At 45.1% G+C, this 24,065-nt stretch overlaps 1 protein-coding gene across 1 annotated transcript in view; it reads right to left on the bottom strand.

Moving 5' to 3' along the window:
* Window positions 1–23,093, bottom strand: part of SCEL (sciellin) — an 84,759-nt gene extending 61,666 nt beyond the window's left edge. Inside the window, exon 1 of the mRNA XM_056862127.1 lies at window positions 23,063–23,093. Within this exon, the coding sequence (XP_056718105.1) occupies window positions 23,063–23,093 (31 nt within the window). The remainder of the gene's footprint in view (window positions 1–23,062) is intronic.
* Between the last annotated feature and the right edge of the window lie 972 nt (window positions 23,094–24,065).

Genomic DNA, 24,065 nt, shown 5'->3' with positions numbered 1-24,065 from the left:
GCCTACATTCATTTTTTTTCCCAAGTTTGGACATCATATGTCATTTGTGCCTAAAAAACAGCACACAGGAATTGGTGGTGTGATCAGAACTTGTGAACAACACCATCAGAGATGGGTGGTTGGTTGTTCATCATAAGGCAAGCACAATGCCTTCCCAAACCAAGCAATCTCTTGGTTAATTGGATCTCTGGATTCCAGACTGTAATATATCCAAAACCACATCTTCGCTTTCACTGAATTTGTGTAATTACCATAAGGACCTGGCTCCTGGCTCTTCAGGACTTAAGGCAGATGCTGTCATTGTAGTCATCACTTGTCTTAGATTCCAGCTACTGGCAAGATACCGTATTTCACAGACCACACCCTACTCTCGGCTTATCATGCTGCCTTATCAAAGAGAACTGTGGCTACACAAACCCAGGGGTGTAGCATCAATGGTGATTAGGGTTGCCAACCTCCAGGTACTAGCTGGAGATCTCCTGCTACTACAACTGATCTTCAGCCGATAGAGATCAGTTTACCTGGAGAAAATGGCCGCTTTGACAATTGGACTCTATGGCATTGAAGTCCCTCCCCTCCCTAAACCCTACCTTCTTCAGGCTGTGCTAGGGTTGCCAGGTACCTCTTTGCCACCGGCGGGAGGTTTTTTGGGGGGAGCCTAAGGAGGGCGGGGTTTGGGAAGGGGAAGGACTTCAATGCCATAGAGTCCAAACACCCTTCAGGTATTAATAAAAAATAAAAGTAGGGATGCCAAACTCCAGATGGTAGCTGGAGATCTCCTGCTATTACAACTGATCTCCAGGTGAAAGAGATCAATTACCCTGGATAAAATGGTCACTTTGGCAATTGGACTCTATGGCATTGAAATCTCTCCCTTCCCCAAACCCCACCCTCCTCAGGATCCGCCCCAAAAACCTCCCGCTGGTGGCGCAGAAGGACCTGGCAAGTGGCAACCCTACCGCTATTACAACTGATCTCCAGCTGATAGAGATCAGTTCACTGGAGAAAATGCCCGCTCTGGCAATTGGACTCTATGGCATTGAAGTCCCTCCCCTCCCCAAACAGAAGTACTAGTGGATGCCAAGGCACCCATGGGCACTACTTTGGGGGACCCTGCTCTAGGCGGTATAAAATATTTAACAGCAGTTGTGACTCAGAGGGGAAAGAACCGTGGGTGATAGGAAAATTAACTTGCTCAAGCTCTTGAGAGTTGATTGAACCCTTGAAGGGGAGATTTGGGCACGTGTAAGAAAATGTCCTAATTGTTTAATTCCAACCTGTCCTTGATTTCTGGTGGGCCTCCAGCTTGTTCCTTCTAATGGTCTATCATTAAGGCAGTGTAACTACAGACAGGGTAAAGGTTAATACATACTAAATGAATTCCTCAGGTATGTAGAAAAGTATTTTTTTAATAACACACAAAAAACAAAAGGTGCCTCCCTCCCCCCAAAAAAGTCCCCATTAGCATTGTCTGTAACCTTCAGGAGTCATGGGATGTTGAGGGCAGCTGAGCATTATTTAGAGAAAAAATGAGAGGGATGGGAAACAGAGCAAAAGTCATCTCCGCAAAGCTAGCAGGATCCTGGGGAAGGAGATTTGGATTGAAGAAACATCTCAATCCCACACCCCATGATTCCTCACAGTGCCCTAACTTGCAAATAATTATTTTTTCAAAGAAAAGAGCCTTTTCATAAACAGGATCTTTGTGGGATCAGACAAAGAAGGAATTCTCCTTTCTGTGATTCACACATTTGCAGAAACATACACAAATTTAAAGGCTAAGCCAGGAATATGTGCTTCCTGGGGATTTGCATGTGGGTGCCATACCTGTGTGTACTGGTATACCTGTGGACATACTTCTGGGAACATGGGCCTAAACAACTACTGCAGATTCATGTATATGGGTGATAGAAAGGTGTGTGCACACATGTATGGTCCCTATATATTGCATGCTTGATGCAGGAAACATGGGTGTGACACCAGTATTGATTAATGTGCACAGTTGTTCCTGCTTAAAGTTCAGTAATTTATAAAGGAGATTCCTTTCTTTGTTCACGGGCTCCTCCCAATGCATTCTGTAGTGTTCTAAATCTGCATGGAATCCTTTAAGGAAGCTAATATAGTAATAATATAATAGCATATTAGGTCTTTAGTGCAATTAATTTTCAATACAATATACACATTGTAGCAATTAGCATATATATATATATGGCACTTTGTGTGTGTTAAGTGCCGTCAAGTCGCTTCCGACTCATGGCGACCCTATGAATCAATGTCCTCCAAAATGTCCTATTTTTGACAGCCTTGCTCAGATTTTGCAAATTGAAGGCCATGGCTTCCTTTATGGAGTCAATCCATCTCTTGTTGAGTCTTCCTCTTTTCCTGCTGCCCTCAACTTTTCCTAGCATGATTGTCTTTTCCAGTGACTCTCATCTTCTCATAATGTGACCAAAATACGACAGCCTCAGTTTAGTCATTTTAGCTTCTAGGGTCAGTTCAGGCTCGATTTGATCTATAACCCACTGATCTGTTTTTTTGGCAGTCCACGGTATTTGTAACTTGAAATGATGTGCCAAAAGCTGGATTTAGCTCCTGGTGATGGGCAAATGAAACCAGAGTTTGCCATGAGCATGAACCAGGTAAAGTCAGCCCATGAACAGGCCAAACTAGCAGAGCAATCAAGCTGTCAGAGATAAGAGCACATTACAGTGGCACATAGACGTGGTGATTACACAGAATGTGCAAAACCTGTACTGGAAGCTGTTGGAAATTGTGCAATATACAAAAATACACTTTCATTTAGGGTGGCAAAGCCCCACGGCCCAAAAACGTGTAACGTAATTTAGGAGATTATTGGATTTTCTCTTCAGTTAATTGCTATGAAATATGCCCCCCATGTTCCTAAGTCCCACCCCCAGCTGCCACTGAAACTGTGGGGTGCTGTGGGGCAGAGGGGATTTGTCTCCAAATGTTCAATTCGCCTTACTTGGTGAAAGGATCTCTTGGGGAATAAGAAATTACCTATGCATCCTCTAACCAACATTCCCCCTACTCTGAGTTGTCTTTGGCCTTTTATGCATGGCTGTTTCCCTCGTGGTCACCCCTCCAACGACTTCGGGACTTTGTGTCGATTATGCATGCCATTTCTGACCACCAGAGCTCGCCTAGCTCTCCCCCTGCATTTCCCCGTGTTTTACCCGCGTTTTCAGGGACCTGATTTATCTCAAATTTGAAAACGCGGAGAAAACTGGAGAATTGTGTGCAGGTATTGTGTGCCGTTCTGGAGGCCTCGCTTCAAAAAGGATGTGGACAGAATGGAGCGGGTGCAGAGGAGAGCGACAAGGATGATCAGGAGCCTGGAGACCAAGCCCTACGAGGAAAGGCTGAGGGAGTTGGGAATGCTCAGTCTGGAGCAGAGGAAGTAGAGGGGGGACAGGATTGCTCTCTTTAAGTATTTGAAGGGCTGTCACTCAGAGGAGGGCAGGGAGCTGTTCCTGTTGGCAGCAAAGGATAGGACTCGCAATAATGGGTTTAAATTGAGGGTAGAGTGGTACCTGCTGGATATTAGGGGAAAATGTTTTACAGTAAGAATTGTTTGACAGTGGAATCAGCTGCCTAGGGAGGTGGTGAGTTCCCCTCACTGGCAGTCCTGAAGCAGAGGATGGACAAACACTTGTCAGGGATGTTCTAGGCTGATCCTACATTGAGCAGGGGGTTGGACTAGATGGCCTGCATGGTCCCTTCCAACTCAATGATTCTATGAAATTCCTCTTCTCTGGCTGTTTTTTCTCCCAATGGAAATGACAAGCTTGGCAGCTTCCTGGCTGAGGTGGAGGATCCCCTGCCCCCAGGTCCTATTGTCCACCACCGCTACAAAACCCTGACAGCGTCACATGCATCGTTACATCACTTCTGGGGGAAACTCTATGGTAGAGTTTCTGACAACTCCTGGAGCTACCCTCTGACACTTCTGAGTTTCCCCCGAAACTGACATAATGATGCATGTGTGGCTGTGCCCCCCTCCATGTCTCTGGCCCAGAGTTCGAATCATAGAGTTGGAAGGGACCTCCAGGGTCATCTAGTCGAACCCCCTACACAATGCAGGAGATTTACAATTACCACCCCCACACACACACACCTGTGACTCCTGCTCCATACCCAGAAGATGGCCAAAAAACACACTCCAGGATCCCTTGCCAAACTGGCCTAGAAGAAAATTGCTTCCTGACCCCAAAAAGTCACTGGCACAACCCTTCCTGCCCTCCCTCTCACGATCTGCTTAAGTTCACAGAATCAGCCTTGCTGTCAGAGATGGCCATCTAGCCTCTGCTTTAAAACCTCCAGGGAAGGAGAGCCCCCCCACCCCCCACCCAGAGGAAGCCTGTTCCACTGAAGAACAGCTCAGACTGTCAGAAAATTCTTAAAGTTTAGCTGAAAACTCTTTTGATTTAATTTCAACTTGTTGGTTCTGGTCCGACTTTCTGGGGCAACAGAAGACAACTTCACACCATCTTCTATATGACAGCCCTTCAAGTACTTGAAGATGGTTATCCTATCACCTATTCTCTCCAGCATCAGAGGAGCATGCCTATTATATTAGGTGCTGTGGGACACAGGCAAGATGCTGCTGCTGCAGTCGTCTTGTTTGTGGGCTTCCTGGAGGCACCTGGTTGGCCACTGTGTGAACAGACTGCTGGACTTGATGGGCCTGGGTCTGATCCAGCAGGGCTTTTCTTATGTTCTTATGTTCTCTCAAGTCATCTCCTCTCCAGGCTAAACCAGGAGAAGAACATCTGAGGGGGGAGGCAGTAGTTTCAGGGAATAAGAAAAGTAACGGAAGAGTTCAGCATTCCCCTGCCACCTTTGTCTTTAAATAGAATCAATAGTGACCCAGTTCTGATAGGTCTTGACTTTCTTCTACCCTGGCCCAGCGTTTTAAAATCCTTACCAAGCATGGGGTCACAGCAATATTTAAATGGTATCAGGTGCATATTTTTTTAATCATAAAAATAAGCCAAAAGGCAGGGCCAGTAAAGGGCAAGGGTGATTTTTATAGAAAATGCAAATCACTGATCTTCTGCAGGGGAATTTAATTAAACAATTAAAGAGACACAGGTTTCATTTTTGTCACCTCTAGTGGCAAAGTTCCTCTAGGTCTTACCAGAAGGAGATAAAACTATGTGTTTATTTAACTGTTAAATAAATTATCCCAGAAGATAATCAGTGAAATGTGATGGTAATTTTGTATTCAATAAATATGATACCCTACTGCCTGACCATTCTTTTCTTCTGGTGCTCCCCTGCCTTTGGGTTCATATTTCAACACCAAAACAGATCCTCAGTCAGCGTGGTGTAGTGGTTAAGAGCAGTGCATTCTGATCTGGAGAACAGAGTTTGATTCCCCTCTGCACCACAGGAGCGGCGGAGGCTAATCTGGTGAACTGGATTTGTTTCCCCACTCCTACACATGAAGCCTGCTGGGTGACCTTGGGCTAGTCACAGCTCTCTTCGAGCTCTCTCAGCTCCACCTATCTCACAGGGTGTCTGTTGTGGGAAGGGGAAGGGAAGGTGATTGCAAGCGGGTTTGATTCTGCCTTAAGTGGTAGAGAAAGTCGACATATAAAAGCCAACCTTTTTCTTCTCTATGCTTAAATCTAGTTTTACAGGCTTTCAATGATATAAATATTTTTCCAGAATGGTATTGCATTTGGATTTAGGAATTACTTGTGTGGGAGAAGACAGCCCTTTCATAAGCCAGTCATGGGTGAAGATTACAAGTAGAAAACAGAAGGTTGAACTACTGAACACAAACATGTAAAACTTAAAATCACTTATCTATTCATATCACAGCAAGCTACTGGAACTGGTTTTTCAGGATTAGGGTGGAGAAGATTCCTTTCAAACAAATTAATCCCTAAAATTATCAGTAGCATGGAATCAGATAGTTGCCATGTCATAATTTTGAGCGGTGCAAATTCTGTTTTTCCTTAAACACTAAACACAAGTTAATTGCTTCTGCACAGTGCAATTTTGGAACAATTCTTAATTAGTACCAGAGAAACACCTCCTCGTTAAAAGATGTGTTCTTTGTTGCAACAACATTGCAACAATAGTTTACCACTGCCCTCTGTCCCCAAATAGTTTTAATTTGTTTGTTTCACGTACCCGTTTTTTAAAGATATGACTGCTGGGTTTTTAAAAATTGGCCTATAGAAGAAGGTGAGAATGAGCTCCCTGACCCAGTATATCTGTGTAAAGATTATACACTTCTCTTTCCAGGCTGATTTGACCTTAGGATACCATTTAAAATTTTAAACACCCCACAAATAAATCTAGGGAATTAATTTTTTTTTTAAAGCACACAGTTGAATTATACAAACCAGTTTTTCAAAAGTCTGTTCTGATCACTGAAAGCCAACCATTTGCAAAGCCCTTTTTGAAAGGTCTTCAGGACGTGTGCTCCCCCACCCCAAAAAATGGCATGTAAAATACAACGATGGGGGGAAAGAACATACAGGTAACCCCCTCCCCAAATGTCTCAAGTTTGCTCCTGAAGATAAAAACATGACTTCTGAATCACTTGGCATATAAATAATCCCAACCTATATTAATTCAATGCTTACCTTCTCATACCATGAATGAGAAACTCTAGAATCCAGCCCCTGGTGCTTTCGGTTGCTCAGTTTGGCTTATAGGAGAGAGGTATCGTTCTCCATCTGAGAGTCTTAACAGCTTCCCCGGCTTCTCCACCAGCGTCTGAGTCACTCACAGGGGGAGGAGAAGAGAGGTGTGGTAGAGGGAGTTCACCTTCCCCAAATACCAATTCAGTTAGAATACACTTGCATTTTTTGCACGGGGACTCGTATTTCTCCTATGATACAGGGGCGGGCTGGGGCAGAGAGAAAGAAAGAATAACAACACACAAACAAGAACAGGTTGTCATGGGTTTTGTTTTAAAAACCTCTTTCTTGCAGAACATGTCTGACCACAGAACTGTCACTATGCAATAAGCTTGCCTTCTGAGTAGTGAGGTTAATACGTCCAGTGTATTTTTTTTTGTAAAGGACAGGTAAGTTTAATTTCCGGTCTACTAATGGGGTGGCAGCAATTTGAGGTGATCGAATGGGCTGTACCACTTCAGGGCAGAGGAGGAAAGAACACCTCTGTAATATTCCCTTATGGCTGCCAGCTTTGAAACCGGTCCCTCTACCTGTCCCTTTAATAGCAGTTTGATTGGCATGCAATTACCAGGGGATGTTATTTAACATCATGCCATGAAAAGGCGCCAACTGCCCATTTCCACTCATTACACTTCTATTTAGAGGGACAATGTTGTTGTTTTTTAATCCTGCCCGCTTGGCAACCTCAGTGCTCCCTAGGGTTGCCAACCTCCAGGTACCAGCTGGAGATCTGCTATTACAACTGATCTATGGTGGGGGAGGGAGGGTGGAGTCCCCGTCTTTGGAGGTCTTTAAGCAGAGGTTGGATGGCCATCTGTCGGGAGCGCTTTGATTGTGGGATCCTGCATGGCAGGGGGTTGGACTGGATGGCCCTTGTGGTTTCTTCCAACCTTGTGTGATTTTGTGATAGAGATCAGTTCCCCTGGAGGCAGGAGGTTTTTGGGGGCGGATCTTGAGGAGGGTGGGGTTTGGGGAGGGGAGGAACTTCAATGCAATAGGGAAATTTACCCGAGAAAGTAGTATTAAAATTAGTTCGTTGCATTCTGGTTGGAACCTGATGGAGAAACTGAATGTGGGAAACCCAAGTTCAAATTCTTGCTCAGCTATGAAACTCACGGAGGGATCTTGAGAAGTCACTAGCCCTAACTTACCGCACAGGGTCAGATTTGAAAATAAAATGGAATCTTCCTTCCTGCCCTGACCCTACAGAACAAAGAAAACTCAACATAAATAAAAACCTTGAGAGCTGCAGTTTGTACATATATAAGAAAGAGCAAATACTGACAATTTATGTTGCTCTTTTCCTCAGTATTCCAAAGATTTCAATGGTACAGGGAAATCATAGGCTAATACGAATGTAGACCTCTCCCTCAGCTGTTCTATATCCCTGGGCAAGAGAAGGATTGTTACTTTGCTAAATATGCCTCATAAACACAGAGGCTCTTTCTGGCAGAGGCTCTTTCAAAGCCTGCTGCATTGTATAGAAAGAAAGGGCCACGCTGGGCACCTAATGTCTAGCACCCACCTTGAGAACCGTAGCATATATGTGCAGGTGGCCCGGCACCTTGAGGTGGTTGGGTATGATCGCACTCCAGAACAGTGCTGCTCTAAATTCAAGCACCTCAAGGCAGCATTTATGGATGCTCTGGAAGCATGGCAGAGCATCCCACGGGAGGCTGGGCGGCCACCCCGCTACCACTGCCTCCTGTGACTCAGGGAGGCTGCTAGGCATCCATGCTGAGAGGACCGCAGATGTGAAGGTAATGTTATTACGGTTGCCAACTGTCAGGTAGTAGCTGGAGATCTGCTATTGTGACTGATCTTCAGCCGATAGAGATCAGTTTACCTGGAGAAAATGGCCACTCTGGCAATTGGACTCTATGGCATTAAAGTCCCTCCCCTCCCCAAACCCTGCCCTCCTCAGGCTCCACCCAAAAAACCTTCCGCCGGTGGCAAAGAGGGACCTGGCAACCCTAAATGTTATGCAGCAAACCCTTATTGCACTGTGCTTGAGGCCTCTGCAATTGATAATTCGAAATTGAGTGTGCCAAAGCGCCCCCTCTTTTGATGGCCGCCACAGCAGTTCTCTAGCAATCACTATGTGCCACATTCACAGGACACGGCTTAGTCATATCAGTAGGTCTATCTAATTTAAACCAGTGTGCCCTCCCCGCACCAGCACCCAGTCTGCTAACTGTGCTGACAGTACGTTGAAAAGGTGAGTGCACACGGCTGAACAAAAGACTTTTAAAGTAGCAATGAGGAATTAGGGAGCCCTAAAGGCAGGAAAACGCATGCAGAGGATAAACCCCGACACAGTAGGAGGATGGAACTGACAAAAACCACACAAGCGTAATAGCCTATCTTTTCCACTTGAGTGTGGATTGTCCCCTGCAAGTAATTTATACAGTTAGTGTTCCTCATCCATATTTAAAACCCCATTCCTTTTTATTCCCCCTGGGAACGTTTTGTCTATTTGAGGGAGGGGTAGGGTTGCCAGGTCCCTCTTCGCCACCAGTAGGAGGTTTTGGGGGTGGATCCTGAGGAGGGCAGGGTTTGGGGAGGGGAGGGACTTCAAAGCCATAGTGTCCAATTGCCAAAGCAGGCATTTTCTGCAGGTGAACTGATCTTTATCGTCTGGAGCTCAGTTGCAATAGCAGATCTCCAGTTAGTACATGGAGGTTGGCAACCCTAGGGAGGGGCCTTCTAGGGTTCCCTGCTTCAGTTTGGGAAATACATGGAGATTTTGGGGGTGGAGTCTGAGGAAGGTAGGGTTTGGAGAGGGGAGGGACTTCAGTGTAGGGTTGCCAGGTCCCTCTTCCCCACGGGCAGGAGGTTTTTGGGGCAGAGACTAAGGAGTGAGTTGAATCTTCGCGGTTGTCTCTGCTGTTACTTATTCTGCAACTGATCAGAGTAGGCTCTTTGTTGTATTGCAAACTAATAATGGATGTAAGGCTGGAAAAAGCCCAGGCTTCCAGCTGTAGAGATGTCTGAGATGAAGCTTATGCCTAGCAATCTGGAGTGTTAATCCAGCCCTTCTAAATAATTTCTTCTTAACTGAATACTGCCATTCTTATTCAGTTTTTCATGCCAAGACCTGAAAAGGTGTTGTCCAAATGATTAAAACATTTTCTCCAGGGGAACTGACCACTGTCACCTGGAGAACAGTTGTAATAGATGGAGATCTCCAGCCACTACCTGGAGGTTGGCAACCCTAGGGAGGGGATTGCTAGAACTAAAGGACTTAAGTTATAAGACGATGGATGTTGTTTGAGAAACTTCTTAATAGTAAGAGCAGTTTGACAATGGAACCAATTACCTGGGGAAGCAGTGGACTCTCCCTCAATGGAGGTTTTCAGGCAGAATCTGGACACCTTTGATTTAGGAATATTGTAGTTTGGATTTCTTGCACTGAACAAAAGATTAGACTAGGTGGCCTGTAAATCCCCTCCCAGCTCTAGGACTCTATGATTGAATTTACAGCTGGCTTTTTAAGGGGTGAGTGGAGGGCAGTCGAAACCAAACGTTTGGTTTCCAGATAGCAATACAGCTAACATTCACACATCACGGCACTGTTACTGCACACACACCAATTTTACAAGCTGGGACAGAACTATGAGGAACCAGACAAGCTTTTTTCTGGACGTTTAGTGAGCAAACTCATAAATCCCAAACCAATTCTGAACTGAGCCCACCGTGAGCAAGGGCTCGGCATCTACTGCTTCACATAAGAACACAAGAAAGGCCCTGCTGGATCAGACCAAGGTCCATCAAGTCCAGCAGTCTGCTCACACAGTGGCCAACCAGGTGCCTCTAGGAAGCCCAAAAACAAGACGACTGCAGCAGCATTTTCCTGCCTGTGTTCCACAGCACCTCATATAATAGGCATGATCCTCTGATCCTGGAGAGAATAGGTATGCATCATGACTAGTATCCATTTTGACTAGCAGCCATGGACAGCCCTCTCCTCCATGAACATGTCCATTCCCCTCTTAAAGCCTTCCAAGTTGGCAGCCATCCTCACACCCCGGGGCAGGGAGTTCCACAATTTAACAATGTGTTGTGTGAAGAAATACTTCCTTTTATCTATTTTGAATCTCTCACCCTCCAGCTTCAGTGGATGACCCTGCATTCTAGTATTATGATAGAGGGAGAAAAGCTTCTCCCTGTCCAACCTCTCCATACCATGCATAATTTCATAGACCTCTATCATATCTCCCCTTAACTGCCCCCTCTTTCTAAGCTAAACAGCCCTAAGCATTTTAAACGCTCCTCATACAGCTGTTGCTCTAGCTCCCTGAACATTTTGGTTGCTCTTTTCTGCACATTCTACAGCTCTGTTCAATCCCCGGCATCTCCAGTTCAAGGGACTAAGCAAGTAGGTGATGTGAAAGACCCCTGCCTGAGACCCTGGAGAGCTGCTGACGGTCAGAGTAGACAATACTAACTTTGATGGACCAAGGGTCTGATTCAGTATACAGCAGCTTCGTGTGACGTCTTTCTAAGCTATAGAGCCCTCAGCATTTCAACCAGTGTGGTGTAGTGGTTAAGAGCGGTGGTTTGGAGCAATGGAGTCTGATCTGGAGAACCAGATTTGTTTCCCCACTCCTACACATGAAGCTAGCTGGGTGACCTTGGGCTAGTCACTCTCTCTCAGCCCCACCTACCTCACAGGTTGTATGTTGTGGGGGGGGGACAGGGAAGGTGATTGTAAGCCGGCTTGATTCTCCCTTAAGTGTTAGAGAAAGTCAACATATAAAAAAAACCCAACTCTTCTTCTCATAGGGAGCTAATTTATTTTCTACAATGCTGTCCTGAAAGAGAGATATGCTAGGCTTTTAGTTTCAGGTATGCAGCAACAGCATGATCTCGAGCCACACCTTAGTACATACAAAAGAGAACAGAGAGAGAGGGAGAGAGAAAGTGGACACAGGTTGGCAAACACATACTTCAGATGCCAAGAAAGCCTTGAGAGATGGAGAAAAGGCATTTGGCAGTGCATGCTATTCCCACAAGTTGCAACAAAGTTCACAAACTGAGGACTGAAAAATTTAATTATGTCTGATATATCTGCCACGGATACTCACTGATCCCCAAACATCAGCCGATTGGGTGGAATTTTATAGCTGCTCTTGGCTTGGAGCCTCTGGAGATTTTCTGCAGGTACAATAATTTCCATCCGCCCGCGGGCCATGACTTTCTCACCTCTCCGCTCCCACAGCAGCCCCAAATGCTTCACAAAAAACCTGCTCCTGGGGGATCCCCTGTCCCCCAGGAACATCACGGGGGGGCATTTCTAGCTGCCACAAGAGGAAGAAGGTTTTTTAAAAATTGGCTCTACCTGCAGCAGTACTCTGGTGTATCCAAGCCATTGTGTCAAATTCTAGGGGCCACATTAAAGAGGTAGAAGGAATTTCTTACATGAATTCTGAGTCTTTTCAACCTAGTGGCATTGGGTTGCCAACCTCCAGGTGTGGCCTGGAGATCTCCAGTAATTACAACTGATCTAGAGAGCCAGTGTGGCATAGTGGTTAGGAGCAGCGGACACTAATCTGGTGAAGCGGGTTGGTTTCCCCACTCCCACACAATAAGCAAGCTGGGTGGCCTATGGCTAGTCACAGTTCTCTTAGAGCTCTCTCAGCCTTACCTACCTCACTAGGCGTCCCTTGTGAGGAGAGGAAGGGAAGAAGATTGTAAGTCGGCTTGATTCTCCAACATCGCCATATAAAAACCAACTCTTCTTCTTCTCCTTCTTTAAGACCAGTTCTCCCAAAGAAAATGGCTGCTTTGGAGGGTGTACTCAATGGCATTATACCTCACTGAAGTTCCTCCCCTTCCCAAATTTCACCGTCCCCCAGCTTCACCCTCCAGTCTATAGGGATTTCCAAACCTAGACTTGGCAGTTCTATAAAGTGGCAGTTGCAAGACAGCATCTGGATCCTAACATCTTAGCTAATAGCTCAGATACCAGGAAGGGGGGGGGGAAGGACAAACCAGTCAATATTAAAGCATTTGCTGACACTCATGTCCATGGTTTGGAAGACATGGAAGATTTCCATGTGCACAACAGTACTTGTGCAAATGGAAGTGCTACAACTATTCTTTGCTGTCTGCTTCCACTAAGGTCATTTATGCATGGAGTTTTACCTGAGGTTCGTTGCTTGCTGGACCCACACCTTCCTGTTGGGAATCTCTGCACCAGCAGTCTCCAAGCTCAAATCAAGTCCCAGCCCCTTTAAATGCTGCTTTGTAATTGGCTTACTTGTAGTGCTTACAGTGGGAGAAAATCTCCCCCCCCCCAACCCAATTGCCATATAAAAAAGCATTTTAAGAACAACATAAAAAACAGAGCAATCTGAAAGTGGGGAATCCAAGCCTCGGTTTTAAAAAGATTTTCTTCTGCTCAGAAAGAGCTCCCAGGAAGCCAGAAGTATTTCAATCCCCGCCTCTGGACATGCTGCTTTGTAATTGGCTGTGAGCGAAACTAAGCTTCTATGTCCCATGCTTTGCCTTATGCATGGGGATTTCACCCGGGCTGAGCTCAGGAAAGAATCAGGTTAACAGTGGGACGGGAAGTCCTGGGATTTGTGAGAGCTGGCAGCAAGGTCATCTCTAATGGACAGAAAACTCATGCATAACTCCAAGGAACTACCAAGACAGACCAGGGGCGAACGTGAATGGAAGTACCCATGCATAAATACCTAAGTCAAATCGATGGTATCCCCACTACCTGTTACTGTGTTCATAAGGCATAACGCTTTGTATTTCTTCTCATACAATCTCAAAGCCAGATTAAAGGTTATCGCATGAACTATCTGTGGAACATTGCATTGATCCAGATGCACACTGTTATTGCATTAAAAATTCTACTGAAGCCCTCTACGTTGCTTCAGATTGTTTGCCCGCTGTACCTCGAAAGCTTGCTGGACAATTTTGGGCCAGTCACAGTCTCTCAGCCCAACCTACCTTACAGGATTTTTGTGAGATAAAAACGATGGAGGAGAGACTGACATATGCCACTCTGATCTCCCTGGAGGAAGGGTGGGATAACAAGGTGGCAAATAAATAATCTCTGTTCTGCTCATGCATCTTCTGGATACAACCTTTTTTGTATACCAGACCCGGAAGTTAAGGGAGTCAGGCTGACATTTTAATAAAAATGATTTACAATTAGAAGCCTGGATTAATTAAGTACTGCCATTTCTCAGCCTATGCCACAGTGAATATGCTCATACTGTGATGAGGATATCCAGTCTGTGTCAATTTGATTGCTACTTTTGCAGAACACAAACAGTTCAAAATGCCTTTGACAAACATGCTACACCCACATCTACATCAGACATCAAAGTGTAGGGTCAGTTTATACAAATGACTTCTTTTACATAACAAATTAGTGCATGGAGTCTACATCTATCAGGCATGCATGCCCTTCCCTATCTCATGAGTAGTTCTGTAGGAATCCAATTCATGAGAAACTTGGTTCTGGACAGTTTCAGAAATGATGTTTCCTAAATCAAGTTGGTCCATAACTTGAATATTCGCTGAGTTTTCCTTCCAACATTTTTGATGTGATTGGACTCGATGCCTGTGATAGCTATTTTGTGATTGGTCCCACCCTCCCATGGCTGCCATTTTGCTGTAACACCCACTACCTGTTTTCAAAATTCAAAAAATGCCCACAAGTTCAACAAGATTAGGGACGCCTGCTGTACAGAATGGCATTCCCTTCCCAAATGTCCTCAATCTCAAGAAGAAAGAAATCCAAAAGCATGTGAAAATACTGATGTCTTTTATGCATGGCTGTTTCACTCGCTGTCACCCCTCCGACGACTTCGGGTCTTTGTGTTGATTATGCATGCCGTTTCCGACCGTCAGAGGTCGCCTCGCTCTCCCCCTGTTTCCCCGCATTTTGCCCGCGTTTTGAGAGACCTATTTTATCTCGAATTTGAAAACAGGCAAAACGTGGAGAAACGCAGGGGGAGATTGAGGCAATCCCTGATGGTCAGAAACGGCATACATAATCAACACAAAGACCCGAAGTCGTCAGAGGTGTGGCCGCAAGGGAAACCACCAGCATTAAAAGACCTGAGACAGAAACTTAAACAAAATCTATGAGTGTGTGCCTTAGAAATGTAAAAGAAACTCTGTTTCAATGCTATGGTCCTCTCCAGAACTTGTATCCCAAATTGTTGAGAGAAGACACAAGACGGATGCCTATGTTTTGAGGGCAGCAAACTAAATAAGATGACCTTTAGAAGTCAAGTTTCATTTGAGGGTGGAACCATTGAGCTGTTCTCCGGCACAAGTAGGGTTGCCAACCTCCAGGTACTAGCTGGAGATCTCCCGCTACTACGACTGATCTCCAGCTGATAGAGATCAGTTCACCTGGAGAAAATGGCCGCTTTGGCAATTGGACTCTATGGCATTGAAGGCTTCATGTGGAGGAGTGAGGAAACCAACCCAGTTCACCAGATTAGAGTCTGCTGCTCATGTGGAGGAGTGGAGGAATCAAACTTGGTTCTCCAGATCACAGTCCACCACTGTTAACCACTACACCGTGTAACAAGATCCTTACTCTCAGGTTGTTCTTGAAGCTTCCTCCTAAGTTGTTCTTAGTCAGCCTTCGGGGTGGTGAGAAAAAATCTCAGCCTGTGCATGACTTGACTGACTTGGGTGTGTATGAAAATACCTACAGCGTGTTGCAGGATAAATTGCCCGGATTGGTTTTACTTGATTTTCAACTTGCTATTAGTGGTGCATGTTTCTCGGGGAGTGGCAAAAATCGGGAGGGGTAAAACAGGTTCAAGGGCATTTTACTGTCAAGCTTAAGACGCGAGGTTTAATTCACACAAAACAACTACGAATGCCAGTGAAATAAACTGTGTCTTGTCCACACCTGTATTTTACCTTAGAATGAGCCACTGTTATCTAATTCTCTGCTACCAGGAACGGTGTCTTCCAAACTGCTCCTTTTAATAGCCTGCTGCTGTTGAAGTTTAGCACATCGTGTGAATATTAGCCTTGGTGAAATGAAACTAACTTTGGGCATGTAAAATGCCCCCAAATCACAGCTGACCTATGGCAACCCAGTAGGGTTTTCAAGGCAAGAGACTAACAGAGTTGGTTTGCCTTTTCCTGCCTCTGCATAGCGACCCTGGTATTCCTTGGCAGTCTCCCATCCACGTACTAACCAGGGCTGACCCTGCTTAGCTTCCACAAGCTGATGAGGTCAAGCTTGTCTGGGCCATCCAGATCAGGGTAGTAGTAGTAGTAGTGGTGGTGGTGGTGGTGGTGGTGGTAGTAGTGGTAGTAGGAAGAAGAAGAAGAAGAAGAAGAGTTGGTTTTTTATATGCCGACTTTCTCTACCACTTAAGGGAGACTCAAACCGGCTTACAATCACCTTCCCTTCCCCTGCCCCCAAAACAGACACCCTGTGAGGTAGGTGGGGCTGAGAGAGCTCTAACAGAGCTGTGACTAGCCCAAGGTCACCCAGTTGGCTTCGTGTGTAGGAGTGGGGAAACAAATCCAGTTCAACAGATTAGCCTCCGCCACTCATGTGGAGGAGTGGGGAGTCAAACCCGGTTCTCCAGATCAGAGTCCACCACTCCAAAACACCACTCTTAACCACTACACCATGCTGGCTCTCAGAAACCAACATTTTATGTTCAAAGAGTAGACCCCTGCAACTAGGCGGTTCCTATGATGGTATTTCGCTTCAAGGGAAAGAATCACTTGCTCCTGAGGAACAATCCCATATTTTCCATCAATGCTTCACTGGAGAAACGAGGACCAGTGTGCAGATGATTCAACCGGTTGTCAGTTTTGGGGACAAAATGAATGTTAGTCAGAGTGACTTACAGAGACTGGATGTGGCAGCAGGGATATTTTAAGTGTAATGTTCAATAAGGTGTACAGTAATGCATCAACCAAGTAGGAGAGATTGAGAATAACACTTGACAGCAACTCTTAGGTCTTTTATTGCTGGCTGTTTCACTCGCCGTCACCCCTCCAATGTCTTTGTGTTGATTACGCATGCTGTTTCCGACCGTCAGAAGTCGTCTTGCTCTCCCCCACATTTTTCCACGTTTTGCCTGCATTTTCAAATTTGAGATAAAACAGGCCCCTGAAAATGCGGGCAAAATACGGGGAAATGCAGGGGGAGAGCGAGGCGACCTCTGATGATCGTAGACAGCATGCATAATCAACAAAAAGTCCAAAAGTCATTGGAGGGTTGACAGCAAGTGAATCAGCCATTCATAGAATCATAGTTGGAAGGGACCACCAGGGTCATCTCGTCCAACCCCCTGCACAATGCAGGAAATGTACAACTACCTTCCCCCACACACCCCCAGTGACCCCTGCTCCATGCCCAGAAGATGGCCAAGATGCTCTCCCTCTCATCATCTGCTTAAGGTCATAGAATCAGCATTGCTGACAGATGGCCATCTAACCTCTTCTTAAAAACCTCCATGGAAAGAGAGCTTACTACCTCCCGAGGAAGCCTGTTCCAGTGAGAAACCGCTCTAACTGTTAGAAAATTCTTCCTAATGTCTAGACGGAAACTCTTTTGATTTAATTTCAACCTGTTGGTTCTGGTCCGACCTTCTGGGTTAACAGTAAACCACTCGGCACCCTCCTCTATATGACAGCCCTTCAAGTACTTGAAGATGGTTATCATATCACCTCTCAGTCTTCTCCTGTTCAGGCACAAAAGATCTGAAGAAGTGAGCTGTGGCTCACGAAAGCTCATACCCTACCAGAAAATATTTTTGTTAGTCTCTAAGGTGCTACTGGACTCTTGCCCTTTTTGACTAGTTACTTGAGAGTAATGCTCTTTCTTTCTTTCTTTCTTTCTTTCTTTCTTTCTTTCTTTCTTTCTTTCTTTCTTTCTTTCTTTCTTTCTTTCTTTCTTTCTTTCTTTCTTTCTTTCTAAGGTAATTTGTGACTGGCTTATCTACCATAATTCCAATGCAAATTATGAAACAGGAGACTGCTAAAATCAAGAATGCAGGTACAATTTGAATGACACAAGATACTGCAACCATAAACAGTAAAACCACTGAGCTAAAACCAGGGTCACTTTACCAGAAATAAATCTCCAAAGCTTGAATAAATTTCAGGACCTTTTTTTAAGCGCCAACAAGATCCCAGACCTTCCAGGTCTCAATGAGCAACTGGTTCCAAAGCTTTCAGGCCACAACAGAGAGATCATACTTGCCAGTACCTTCCACTCTCAATGAGGGAGAAGGCACATATGAAGGAAGTTGCACCCTCTGGTATCCTAGGCAGGCCAGTGCTATAAAACACATTAATGGTAATAAACAGCACTATGAATCGAGCCCAGAAGCAAACTAGCAACTAGACAACTTATAGCGTTAGATGTTATAACACTAAAAATGGACTGTCACAAGTTGAACCTCTTGTAGCTTATGAACTACCAACTAACGCAGTGGCCTCTGACAAAGCGCCAGGGCAAGACTCTGAGGCACTTTCAGCTTAGGGTTGCCAACCTCCAGGTGGTTAAAGGTATTTAAAAAGAGCGTGTGCTGTTATTGAGATGATTAATCAAGCATATGCTGTAATATGTTGTTTGATGCATGGTTTGTGAGGTTATAGGTTGCTTATACAATATAATTCAAATTGATTCAGACATTGCTACTTCTTATTACTTGTGGCTTGAGTGCTTGTTATATCAAAACCCTTCTTTTTGCTAACCTCCAGGTGGTGGCTGAAGATCTCCTGCTATTACAACTGATCTCCAGGCGACAGAAATCAGTTCCCCGGGAAAAATGGCCCCTTTGGCAAGTGGACTCTGAGGCATTGAAGTCCCACCCCTCCCCAAACCCTGCCCTCCTCAGGCTCCACCCCTAAAATCTCCAGGTATTTCCCAACCCAGAGCTGGCAACCCTATTTCAGCAGCAGACCGGCATGAGGGAAGGTTGACTCCTGGGCCTGTACAGTCAGCAGCTGAGTCTAGTAGGGTTGTCAACCTCCAGGTGAGGACTGGAGATCACCTGGAATTACAACTGCTCTCCAGACGACAGAGATCATTTGCCCGGGAGAAAAGGGCTGCTTTTGCCCGGGAGGGTGGACTGTAAGGTGTCATACTCTGCTGAGGTCCCTTCCTGGCCCCAAACCTTGCCCTTCCCAGGCTTCACCCCCACATTCTCCAGGAATTTCCCAACCTTGAATTGGCATCCTTAAGCTCTCCAGGTACTGGTCACACCGCTGGGCCTCATCTTACACCTAGTACATCTGGCTTTATCTCTTTCCTGGGCCATTTTGGTTGCTGGTCCGTCCACACCTTCACACACTGTTGGAAGTGAAGGACTTTACACGGTCTCTTAACCTCAGACTCCAGAGGGGGACAAGACTAGTGAGTCAGAGGGGACAAGACCCTGGGGCATCCTTTCTCTACTGCTCTGACCTATCCCTTTGATATGTAGATTGCTATTGGGAAACTTCCTTCCTTCCTGTTTCTTCCCCACCTCCTCACACACACTGGCACTCTTGTCCATCTTGCCACCAAGAGGGAAGGACGCACGTTAGTTAGAATAGATAGGCAACTATATTTTACTCTATCCTATCCAGAAATGGATTTCCTACAATAAATGGAAGTATATTAGTTAAATAGACAAAAGGCTCCTAGCAATTTGGTTCCTGGTACACACCGAGGTTTGGATGAGCTTCTCTGCGCACAATAGCCTTTGTGCAGTCTGCTAACTTAACAAGGATTTGGGCATAACGAAGCCCTTGTAATCCAACACACTCGGTGCTCAGTCTTCAAAAGGTTGCCTATCCCTGGCATTTGACATGTCGAAGTTGGCTTCTGTACGCATACTTTTAGCTGGCGTGCGCAATAACAGGTGCTCAAAGAGTGCTTCCCCAGCCTGATTCAACAGCTCAGCATGTTTAAGCTATACAAGGAGTCTTTGAGCTTCCTCACTGGTAGGAATGTTATCTGCCATTAGATGAAGAAAAATCTGGCTTGTTTATTAGCTGGGCCGGAAAGAGAGATCTTGCTCTTCTCTCTCTGTTAATTCACACCCTCCCACACCCTCCCCGCCCCCCATACACACACTTGCTTTTCCTTTAGGGCAGTGTTTTTATTGTATTATTTCATACTACTGCAAGTGATATTCCTGGCAATAAGGAGGTTCATACTCTAGCCTTCATGGTGTTTAAGCTCCCAACGTGTGAAACGATTGTGTGTATAAAGTGCCATCAAGTCACAGTCAACTTATGGCAACCCCTCATGGGAAGGGAAGGTGATAGTAAGCCGGTTTGATTCTCCCTTAAGTGGTAGAGAAAGTCGGCATATAAAAACCAACTCCTATTCCTCTTCTTCTTCGAAGAGTGTAACTCTGTTTAGGAACGCACTGTAAGTTACAAGAGAGTAGATTTCAGCTGAATCCCACTGTGTTTTTAGAATATCACTCTGCTATTTGCACAGGTACTTTACATAAAGCCACTGTCTGCATTATGCCATCAGAAAACTAAAAAAAACCCTACCTGGCCTGCCTGCTTTCTAAAACCATTTGGTGGGTGCTGGGTAGGGTTGCCGATCTCCAGATGGTAGTTGGAGATCTCCTGCTACTACAAAACTTCTCCAGGCGATAGAGACCAGTTCACCTGGAGAAAATGGCCGCTTTGGAAGGTGTACTCTGTTGCACTATACCCGATTGATAGGGTTACCAGCTCTGGGTTGGGAAATACCTGGAGATTTTGGGGGCGGAGCCTGAGGAGAGCTGAACTGATCTCTATCAGCTGGAGATCAGTTGTAATAGCAGGAGATCTCCAGCTACTACCTGGAGGTTGGCAATCCTACCGACTGAAGTCCCTCCTCTCCTCAAACCCCACCCCCCAAGGCTCTACCCAAAAATCTCCAGGTATTTCTCAACCTGGAGATGGCAACCCTAATGCCAGGAAAGGTGTCCACGTTGAGAACCCCCGGACTAGGGCATTGGACCATGTAGCCTTTAAGGTCTTTTCCAAGTTTAGGGCTCTGTGATCACCAGAATTATTCTCTCCCTGCAGACCTTGAATTGTGGTCTGCTAAAGACAGAGTGTTTTTGAACGCATCTACTTCTAAATCAAAAGTCATTGATGAAAGATAAGCAGGTCAATAAAACAGCAGCAATATCGCTATTTACCAGATTCGTCCAAAGTGAATAAGTCTCCTCTTAGCGTAATTTATAGAGCGAGCCACTAGATGGAAGCAAAGGAGGAAAAATAAAATTCTTCCTTTCTCACTATTCATCACTGCCAGGAAATATCTTTAGCGACTTCTGGAAATGAAAGGGGCACTTTGCTCAGTCATGGCATAATATTAATGACAAAGTGTAGCTATTAATTAAAGGATGTTTTTAAAAAGGCGATAGAAACCACCCAGGATGTTAGGATGATACCTAACAAACAAACAAAAAAAGCATTATTGCTCTTTAATTACCATTGATGCAGTGATAATTACATGAATCTTCCTTTAGAAATTTGGACTGCTTTTTAAAGAAAAAGAGTGACACCCTTCTAAGACTTCAGTGGACTTAGAAGGGTGTAACTCTGCTTAAGATCGCATAGTTTGTACTGTAGGTCACCCCCCCACCCCCAGTTTTTAAATTAGGGTTGTCAGCATTTGAACTGGCACTTAATTGAATAGCTGTTGGATCTGCAGGAACTAGCAGAGAATACCAATTCCATGCCACAATATTCTAAATCCTGCACACCTTGTGCAAGGCAAAATAACAAAACTAAGCCAATTTTTATGGCCATTTGGCAGGACTCGTTTGGACCCTTTACAATATTCTGTTACCATATTACAGTCACAAGAGATCCTGGCCTTTCTGGAGACTGTTTATTGATTTATTTGAAATCCTCTATCTGCTGCCTTTCCCAAGATCTACTCCGGGTGGCTCAATTAAGAACATAAAAAGAGTCTTCCTGGAGCAGACCAGAGACCATCTGGTCCAAAATCCCATCTCATGCAGCAGTAAGGTTGCCAGGTCCCCCTCTCCGTTGGCGGGAGGTTTTTGCAAGCGGGGATGAAGTGATTGTGCGCCCACAGCAAACCTCCGTTCTAGAAGGCATGCTATGAGAAGGGGAGGAAAAGGAGCTCAGTTTGAAAGGTGAGGTGAAATTAGGACTTCCCGCTATGGCGGGAGGCTTCCCACTGGCATACAGTATGCCACTACATCAGGGAAGACCCAGAAGTGACATAGGGTGCTTCTAGAAATTGCCAGAAAATCTATGTTTTTACCATAGAGATTCCAGGGGCTCCAAGAGGTACCCCATGTTGCTTCCACAGGGTTACCAGGACCCTCATTGCCACCGGCAGGAGGTTTTTGGGGTGGAACCTGAGGAGTTTGGTGGGGTAGGGGCAAACGTGAGTCCAAGTACTACTCTGCTCTCCAGCATCTCTCTGTCGTTAAGCTACGTTGGTTTTAGTTCTTCTTCCTATATTAAAATAAGCCTTGTGAGCTCTCTTTTTTAAAAACTTCCAGAATAGCTAGTAACTGCAATTTAAGGCTGAGTCGCCTAATGCATTCGGTTAAGATCTCAGAAAACCCTCTCTTAAAATAGCATTAGAGCAACACGTGAGATTTTAAATAGCTAGTAGGAGCCGGCAGTCTGAATACCCCAGCCAACTGCTGCAGCTATGTCTTCATTGTCAGCTGATGAGACGTTTTCTCTGCAGGCTGGCCCTTTCCTCTTGAGAATGAGCGCGGTACCAGCATAATGATTCAGAACATGATGACATCAATCCCCCACCCTCTCTTTTCCAATCCATCCTTTCAATTAGTATTGCAAAAAAAAAAATGGCATTTGTTCAAGATCAAAAGCGTATCGCAGGCAATAGAAAGAAGCACACCATTTCCTAGTGGGTTGCTATCCTGTACTCAGACTAAGATAAAGGAAAACCAAGGGGGTTGAGCTAAACACGATCTAATATAGCAACCAATAAATCTATTTTTATTACATATCGTGTACAATCGTGTTTAAAAACACAGGGCCTAATATACAGGCTTCCTATAAAGCCCAAACATAGTTACAAATATTACCAACACATAACAGTTGATGTTAGTACATTAAAAAGGTAAAGGTAAAGGTCCCCTGTGCAAGCACCGGGTCATTCCTGACCCATGGGGTGACGTCACATCCCGATGTTTACAAAGGCAGACTTTGTTTTACAGGGTGGTTTGCTAGTGCCTTCCCCAGACGTCTTCCCTTTACCCCCAGCAAGCTGGGCACTAATTTTACCGACCTCAGAAGGATGAAAGGCTGAGTTGATCATAAAATGACCAAAAGATCTTCCCACTCCCATTTTATTTGCCAGCGCACCAACATCGTCACAGATAGTCAGTGTCGGGATTTTGGTGCTTGCTTACCCTTGACTTGTGGGTTTCTTACTGACGTCATTGTCGAAAACAAGAAAAAATAATATCTTTTGTGTCTGACAATGCATGCAGAACATTTCCCCTCCGTCAAAAGAACAAAACCTTCCTTTTGCTTACATTATCTTATTAAATAAAACCTGTATTTAAACGATACAGAGCTTCAATCAACGAACCAATTAATTGGTTCTGACGGGGAAGCAAAACTTTAAACAGGTGAAAAGCCCTAGAAAGGGAGGGGAAGGGGAAAAAAACACACCCAGTGATCGGATTGCTTTGAATTCACACCAGCTAGCATTCATGAGCAAGAGGGAGTTCAAGCAGAGTACTTAGCTGTCAGGCGCTGATTTAATGTGACTCATCCTTCACAGCTGGAACGAACGGAACCTGATATTACACCAGCCCCATTGACTGACACCTTGCAAAAAGCACAGACCCGAATGAAAAAAGGTACCCAAGACACATCCTACTGGACAAAGGCACCTGAAGGCATGTTAGTGGTTGGGGACGAAAATTCACGTGGCATCCCCAATCCCTAGGGTTGCCAACCTCCAGGTACTAGCTGGAGATCTCCTCCTATTACAACTGATCTCCAGCCGATAGAGATCAGTTCACCTGGAGAAAACGGCCACTTTGGCCATTGGACTCTATGGCATTGAAGTCCCTCCCCTCCCCAAACCCCGCCCTCCTCAGGCTCTGCCCCCAAAATCTCCGGTGGCGGGGAGAGACCTGGCAACCCTGCCAATCCCATGGTAAAGATATAACAAGAAATAATATATGTAGCAGGAAGAGATCTCTGAGATAGAAAAGTGGAGAGAGAAAATGGTGGAATATACAGTGATGGCAAAACTGACGCATTTGGTGAACAGAAGACCTGAGGAGGAATTTCAGAGAAAATGGAAACTGTATATCAAATATATGTAACTACACTATGGTTAGAGGAAATTAGATAAACAGAGCGCTAATATTAGTAGGTTAGAGGGTATGTGATATCAAG

The sequence above is a fragment of the Euleptes europaea genome, chromosome 16 (genome assembly GCF_029931775.1).
Source record: "Euleptes europaea isolate rEulEur1 chromosome 16, rEulEur1.hap1, whole genome shotgun sequence".
Classification (NCBI taxonomy): domain Eukaryota; kingdom Metazoa; phylum Chordata; class Lepidosauria; order Squamata; family Sphaerodactylidae; genus Euleptes; species Euleptes europaea.
This window is presented reverse-complemented; position numbering and strand designations above follow the sequence as displayed.